At 58.8% G+C, this 7567-nt stretch overlaps 1 protein-coding gene and 1 long non-coding RNA gene across 12 annotated transcripts in view; one reads left to right on the top strand and one right to left on the bottom strand.

The window, feature by feature from the left end:
• The window catches only part of LOC114008417 (uncharacterized), a 22081-nt gene extending 17997 nt beyond the window's left edge, over window positions 1-4084 (top strand). Inside the window, exon 3 of the long non-coding RNA XR_003549948.1 lies at window positions 2766-4084. This is a non-coding gene — a long non-coding RNA (uncharacterized LOC114008417). The remainder of the gene's footprint in view (window positions 1-2765) is intronic.
• ATP2B2 (ATPase plasma membrane Ca2+ transporting 2) overlaps window positions 1-7567 on the bottom strand; it is a 354796-nt gene that overhangs the window by 4661 nt on the left and 342568 nt on the right. For 6 of the 11 annotated variants that reach the window (XM_006151983.3, XM_006151984.3, XM_006151982.1 and 3 more), the window contains 2 exons: window positions 7343-7450; window positions 5496-5678 (listed from right to left, as the gene is read on the bottom strand). In XM_006151983.3, the coding sequence (XP_006152045.1) occupies window positions 5496-5678; window positions 7343-7450 (291 nt within the window). Of the gene's footprint in view, window positions 1-340; window positions 396-4094; window positions 4267-5495; window positions 5679-7342; window positions 7451-7567 lie in introns of all 11 variants that reach the window. The other 5 variants (XM_006151987.3, XM_006151990.3, XM_027773233.1 and 2 more) reach the window with 3 other exon arrangements.

Below are 7567 nucleotides of genomic sequence, written 5' to 3'. Positions count from 1 at the left end.
ATGGAAAAAGAAGGGGGGAAAAAAAAAAAAAAAAAAAGCTCTTCCATCTCCCCTCCCTGCCTACGCTAAAGAGGGAGTATTTGGCAGAAAGTACATCTGGGCCATGGGGGTGAGGGCCAGGAGAGGCAGGGACCCCGGTGGTGGGATTTCCGATGGTTTGGTTTGGTCAGCACAAAGAGGGGCAGGGAGCCCCGTGCCCGTGGGCCAGGGCTCCGAGGGATTGTGAAGACCCCGGTCTGAGATGGGTTCGACATACTCGAATGTTTACCCGGCTTCAAGGAAGCCAAGAGTCTGGGATTAATTCACATTCATTTCAGGCTCAAGGTTAAAGACTCACAACCTCTTTTAATTTCACTCTCTCTTGCTGAACTCTGTGTCCAGGGTTCTCTAGCCCTCTAGGGAAACAAACACAGGGCATATTCAGACAGCGGAGAGGTCTAGGGTCCCCCCACCAAGAAGCAAGCCATTTTCTCGCCAACCCAAGAGTGCACTCCATTTCAGTTCCCAAAATGCTAGTGGAGGTACAGCTTTCTTTCCTTCCCACTGTCTTCATTTCTCCCCCTAATAGTGTGAACTCCTGGCCCCAGGAGCCCTCAGAACCGGGAATCTGAAGGGGAAGTGGGAAGCGGAGGGACCCTCCCTGCCTAGCAAGGGGCGGCATCCCCAGCATGGTGGGGCCTGCCCTGTGGGTCCCGCCCTAGGCTGGCTGGTTTGAAGGAGCAGGACTTCCACTGCTGGACGTGGGGCCCAACTCGGACGGGTAAATGTAAGGATGGTCTGAGAAGAGTAAGGAGTTTGAAGAGAGGAGGTGTAGCCGCCCCCGGGGCAGAAGTCGAAACACCAATGTCAACCATCAGAGGGGAGATGCCCTTCTCCCAGTCCCCGCTAGGTGGCAGAAATCCAAGCAGAGGGGAAGCTCTCTCCTGGCCGCCCTAACCCTTGGGTGACCGGCTCCTTGTCCTTGTAGAAGGCTGTGGTGAGGACATGGATCCTGGAATGGGAAACCAAACTCTGTGGGCCCCAGGACTGTGGCCTGACTGGGCAGTGGTGTGCAGTGGTGAGGAGGAGGAGGGCCTCTGAGGGGGGACCTTGTGCTGACGGTGTGATCTGGCCAAGTCTGCGTCTTGCTCTGTTAAAAGGGCGTGTGGTCAGCTCTCTTGTGCCCAGAGGGTCTGCCTCCCTGGATTCAAACAACAACAGATAGAAAAATGTGACCTTCTTGCTGATGTGGGCTACACGGTTGGGCCACAGATGTTTGAATCTGGGCTGAAATGACAAGACCTTTCTCCTTGTCATTCCCCCCTCATCAATAGAGTCTACCTACTAGCCGGTCATCGGAAAAGTCACGCCACATTTTTGCACAGGTCACGACTTTTCCGGTGACCCGATATTTACATGGGATTTACCGTGTATTGTTCACTCGATTGCATTAAGTATTATAAAACAAGCTTGAGAGGATTTAAAGGATGCGGGAAGAGGTGTGTAGGTTATGCGAACACTACGCTACTTTAAGGAGGATTTGAGCATCGTGGAGATTGGCATCTGCAGGAGGTCCTAGGATCTGTCACTGCGGAGATCCAGGGATGGCCCCACTCTGACTGCGGACACGAGGCGTGTGTGAAGCAAACGGAGTGGGAACTGCCTGGGAGATGCTGAGTGGGCGTGAGGTTGAGGCATTAGGAATGGGCATGGAGGGACAGACAGACTCATGTTTGAGCGAGTCCTAAGAGAAAAGCCAGAGGGCACTCTGGAATTCCTCCTTGAACATCCCGGCGCCAGCCCGACTAACTGCCGTGCTCACCACATGCACCTGTCTGTCTGGGGCACCCCGCTTCAGGGCTGCTCCAGGAGGGGTGTGTGCTGGGGTCACCCCAATGCATGAGCCAGAAATCAGCCCCCAGTGCGCCCACCTGGCCCCAGTCTTTGTGGTCAACTCTTGAGAACCCAGGGACAGTGGCTGGGGAGGAGGTCAGGCTGACCAGCCTCTTTGGGATCCCGTAGAGAAGGAACCTGGGCTCCCCGCCGAAGCTGGGGTCACCGTGGGACACGGGGGCTGGATCTGCCTGGAGGAGGTGGGCGGAGGGATGGGAAGCCAAGGGCTGGCTAAGCGGGCCCAGGATTGACCCTCTCGAATGGTTTTACCGATGGCACAAAAGCCAGGGCAGGGCCGAAGTTGCCAGGGACTGAACGGACAGCTCCTGCTGCTAGACTGTGGTGGCCCAGAGGAGGGCTGAACCCAGGAAGGACCGCTGAAGGCCCAGGGAGGACAGCTGGGCTCTGTCATGGCCAGCGTGACATGCCGTGCTCCAAGAGGGAGGCCAAGCCTGGGTGGACAAAGCACTGAGCTTGGACCCAGGAGCCAGGCTCCAGGTGGGAATCGAAGGAACGGGTCCCTCCGAGTGGGCACGGGTGGTCACTGCCCTGGGAGACAGGCGGCAGTGCTGAGCAGGGCCAGAGCTAAGTGGTGCAAGAGCGGAAAGACGTGGGAAGGCCAGCCGGGGTGGTCCACCCGGGCAGTGAGAGCTCTCCCGTCTGAAGGGGATGGTGAGGGCATGGACCAAAGTGTTCCCTGCTCTGACAAAGCCTGGCCGTGATCTCCCAGTGACAGTAACTCCGGTGTCCTCGAGGAAACCTAGCTCAGGCACCATCTGCTCAAATACAGCTCCATTTTATCTGGTTTCCCCAGCACGTTTTTTTTTTTTTTTTTTAGCTTCCACGCCAATGACTAAATAGAGCCCCTCGTCTGTCTGTGCCCTTCCTGTCAGCTTGCAGACAGAGCAGAATGGCTTCCACAGAGAGGACCTGGACGTGAGCGCACGCCATCATCGGGGCCTCTGCGGCCCGCGCCTCCTGCTGGACAGCCAGGGCGGAGCAGCTCCCATCCAGCACGGGCCTGGTCCTGCACCGTGGGGGGGTGGGGGGGGGTGGTGTTCCGGTTCTGCTTGGGGACAGAGGCACTTTATAACAGTACCAAGAGATGAGGCTGGGCATCTATTTCTCATCAGAGAGGTCGGAGGCTGGTGTCCGTCCGAGTGGAACAGCACACGGGTCTCCCTTGCAGCCTGGGAGGGCCTGACTAGAGACGGCAAGGGAGGCAGGTGGGAAATGGACACTTAGTCCCCCTGGGCCCGGAGCACAGAGACTTCTGGAAAGATCTAGACAGGGCCAGAGATGAGAGAGCCAGGTCAGAAGTGGGGCATGAGGAGGTGAGCTGGGCCGGAGAGGGAGATGGAGGAGGGCTTAGAGTCCCAGGCTGTCGCTTCGTCAGAGAAGAGCAGTGTGCAAGAGGTTAGACCGGGACCCGGCCGGGACATGAAGCTCTAGCCTCTGTTTTCTACCTGCGGTAAAGCTACGGGGGCCAAACGTATGCCTTCCAGGAAGGAGTCAGGACCCAGCTGCAAGGAGGGTTTCTGTGAGGTGGGGAGGGACAGAGATCCTAAGCTCCTGGGGTGGGACCTCCAGCTGACCTCTCTCCTGCTCTGACCTTGGCTCAACTACGCCTTTGACCACGACCCCTGGTGTTGACGGTGCTCCCAGGCCAGTCGGGGAACCCTCGATGAGGGGCATCTCTTGGTTGGACTCCCCTGTGACCAGCTGTGACCCCGAGGGGCTTTTACTCCTTGGCCCATGGTAACTGTTCACCTGACCTGACTACAAGACGGACCTGGCTGACTCCGAGTCCTCTCCTCCCAGGCCTGGCTCTTCCTGACCTAGTCTGCCCCTAGACCAGTGGGCCAGCATATGCTCCCCTGTGGCTGCTGGGACCCTGTGGCAGATTGGGGCCCCTTGACCAACGGCGATCCTTTGGCTGACCCAGTCTTTGTGACCACTTGTGACCCCCTATAGCCCCCTGACTGGTTGTAGCCCTGGCCCTGACCCAGCTACCCCTGCCCGCCGAGTGATTGTCACCCCTGACTGGTAGGATCTCCTGACCAACTGTGACCCTCTTCATTGGCTATAACCCTTCAGCCCCCTGGGCCTAACAATGACCAGCTGCCCCCCCCATGTCCTCTGATGCCCCAGCCCCTGCCCGCTGCCCGCCCAGGAGCTGGCGTGGGAGGCGCCAGCAGGAGGCGGTAAGGAGTCACACTCACGCCCAGCTGCAGCAGGAGGAAGGCTGGTCGGAGAGGAAAGAGCATTGGACAACGACACGTGACTAGGGCTAGAGAGATTGGCTACGTCCTGGCTCTGGCTGGTGACGGAGGACTGTCTCCGCAGGGCCCCCTGGAAGGAGGCCCCGCTCTTGAAAGTATTGACTACTTCAATCTGCAACGGAGGAGAGAACGAGACAAGTTGCGAGAAGAACGGACACAACAGCTACACGACAGACGGGCGCAACATCACAAAAACAGCCGCAGGCAACGATGACAAGTCACTTAAATCAAAACAGAAGACACCAGACACACCCAAGGCTCTGAAAGAGGTCTGCTCAGCTGCGGGCCCCGGTAGGCCCCGGGGTCCTGGAGTCCCTGCCTTCTCTGGCCCCAGTGGGTCCGGGCCGAGGGGCTGGCTGAGGCCGGGGGTGGTGGTGAGTGAACGGGGTGTTTGCAGGGAAGAGAGGGGGTGGTTGAACATGGCGTTGGCTCAGCCTCCCTTGGGCCCGGTGCCAGAGTGTTGTGGTGGGGCTCTACTGCTTACTGGCCAGGTGACCTTGGGCGACTCACCTCTGCGAGTCGAGTTCTTGTCCCTAGGGAGGGGCAGTCCCTCCAGCCTGGCAAAGCCCTCTGCAGGTGGCAATGCCCCCGGCCCACATGGGTGCTCAGTGGGAGACAGCCGAGGTGGGCTCCCGTACCCATTCAGGAAACTACGGTCCCGCTTCCTCCTGAAACGTGGCCAGAGCGGAGGGCAGTGTGCACTGAGAGCTGCCAGGCCCTTGCAGGGGCCGTCTGGGAGGGCTGGCTACTGGGGTCCTCATCTGGGGAGGATGCCCAGCCTGCATCGGTGGCTCTCGAAGACTGCATGTGTGTGTACACGGGGGTAACCAACCTCTGCGCCCCGGGACCACCTCCAGGGCAGCGTGCGGCGCCCCGTGGGGGCAGAGCACGTGTGCGCGTGCGTGCGTAAAGGTGCCTACAGCTCACCGGCTGACCACAGTCCTGGGAGAAGCAGGGGCCCTTGCACCGCCCCTCCTGGTGGCTGCCCCCAGTCCTGATCCTCAGTCCCCTCACTCACCTCGGACCTCAGAACCACCCCTTCCCTACTTTCTCAGAAGACTCCTCCCACAAAGCCAAGGTGGGGGACCTCCACTGTGACCCCAGGCAGGGCTGAGCAGGCTTAAGGGAATTTCGTGAGAAGGTTGCTCTGCTGTGAAGCAGCCGCGAGAGTGTGAAGAACTTGGGGAACCATGGTTGGTGACATGGGGACAGCGGTCTGGGGCCCAGCAGTCTGGGTGTCCTCCCTCAGCCGTAGAGCCCTGGGGTGGCAAGAGCTCACTCACCTGGGTCACCCGGCCCGCCCCGGCCAGGCCTGGGCCCAGCCCTGCCAGCCTCCTGTACCTGAGTTTGGATCCGATTCAGGCCCCGGAACCAGAGAGTCTGGCCCCGCCGCAGCTCCCGCTCCGCGTGGTCGATCTCCTCCACGTCCTCGTTGAGCTCCTCCTCCGGAATCTCCTCCTTCTGCGTGAGCCTGCCGGCCTCCTTGAGGAACTTGAGCCTGCTGGTCGGGATGGTGGCAATGACCTGCAAGGGACCCAGCCCGTGAGGGTCCTGGGGCTGTCCAGCAGCCGTCTTCTCTCCCTGACCGCCCCTCCTTCCTCTCTCGTCCCCTCCTCTTACCAGCTCACCTAGTCATGTGACCAACTCTCTCCTGGACCCACCTCGCCCACTTGTCAGCCCTATCTTTTATAAGTGTCCTATTTGCTTTGTAATTCATTTATGCAGAGTCAGGGGGACAGAGTGGAACGCCTTGGCAGATGGGACTTGAACACCCAGGCCACACTGGTCACGTGACCTTGGGAGGTTGTTGGGCTTCCCTGAGCTTTGGCTTCCCCATCTGTAAGGCCAGGGGCAGACTAGGAATTGTGAGGATTAACAAAATGAGCCTGGCCCGTGGCTGTCCCTCAGTCTTTTGGTCTCGTGGCCCTTGAGGACATCAGTCCCTGGGGACTGGAGGCTCAGGGCTGGGGGTCCTGGGGCAGCCCATCCTGGACTGGAAGGCAACTAAGCAAACAGAGATGCCTTCGTTCTCAGCCTTCGCCTGAAGGGCTTGTCCTGGGACTTAGCCTGAGAGGTGGGCCCTGTGGGGAGCTCAGGTGGCAGATGCCAGGGGTCCCTGCAGCTCCCACGGAGAAGGATGGGCTGTCCTGAGCACTCTGCCTTAGGGTTCCCTGGGAATTCAAACTCAGCGCTGCTCACTGGCATCGATTTCAGTCCATGCAAGTGAGAGCTCCTGACAGCGTGGGCCCCCCGGATAAAGACTCACGCAGCACTTCTCCCCAGCACTATGCCCTGAGTCAGGAGACTCGGAGCTGCAGGCTGTCAGAGCTGTGTGTGTGTGCACACGCGCACACACGTGAATGCATGTGAGTCTGGATATTGGGCAGACGCAGGGAAGGGAACTGGTGGGAGAATGTTCTGAGGTCAAAGCTGGAAGGGCCCCTAGAGAGCACCCAGCTCGAGGTCCCTAAAGCTGGAAGAGTTCATGGCTCATGACCATGGGGCAGCACTGAGCTCCTTCCTGTTGCACAAGCCGCTTCAGGCTCTCTGGGCCTGGGCAGGCCGGGGTGTGCGGTGAGAGTTTAATAGCATCAGCCTCGCTGCATCGATTTTTCGTTAGCTTCTATTTAGGACAAGGGATACCGATTTTCCAGACATGTTTGTAATGTAACATTGTAACATGTTTGTAATATAACATTGCTTTCTGAAATAAATTTCAGTTAAAAAATAATTTCAGTTAAAAAATAAAATCCAGCAGATGGCATAGTAGTTAAGGTGTTGGACTCACACATGGCTGACTTCATTTTGAGTCCTGGACCTGGTGGTTTAAAACTCACACCGGGCGTGCGTGCGTGCGGGCCCAAAATCCCAGGAGGAGAATGGAGAAGAAGGGATTGCAGCGTGGCCATGCCCCCACCCTGGGGGGTAATTTCTCGCTTTCTGTCTCACTTCCCAGCAAGTACACATGCCCTATAGCAAAAGTCTCTTTAACAAAACAGAAACCTGACACAACTGAAAGAAAAAATTCAGCAAGGGACCGCCCCCATCGCTCAGACACCCAGAGATGGTGAGGGTCTTGCCTGGGTCAGGCAGTGAGTCTGTGGCAGAGCCCGGACCCAGTCCTGGGGCTCTGGGCTTTCCAGAGCCCTTTCCCTTCTGCTCAGAGGTGCCTCCTGCGCCGAACTCACCTGGCCCCAGACGAGCTCTCCTAACCCGATGAAAATGCACCACATCCACTGGTCCAGCTGCAGCGGAGAGCAGCTGAACGGCTTCCCTCCGAACTGCACGATCACTATCTGGAGGTCAAAGAGGAGCAAGAGACAGGGACAGAGAGACGTGGCCCTCAGGGGCTGGCACGGGGGGCTGGGGCTCTGAGGGCACCGCCGAGTGCTCTGCCCGGCCCGGCCCGGGCC

Source organism: Tupaia chinensis, unplaced genomic scaffold (assembly GCF_000334495.1).
Source record: "Tupaia chinensis unplaced genomic scaffold, TupChi_1.0 Scaffold000333_1, whole genome shotgun sequence".
In the NCBI taxonomy this organism is placed as follows: Eukaryota; Metazoa; Chordata; class Mammalia; order Scandentia; family Tupaiidae; genus Tupaia; species Tupaia belangeri.
This window is presented reverse-complemented; position numbering and strand designations above follow the sequence as displayed.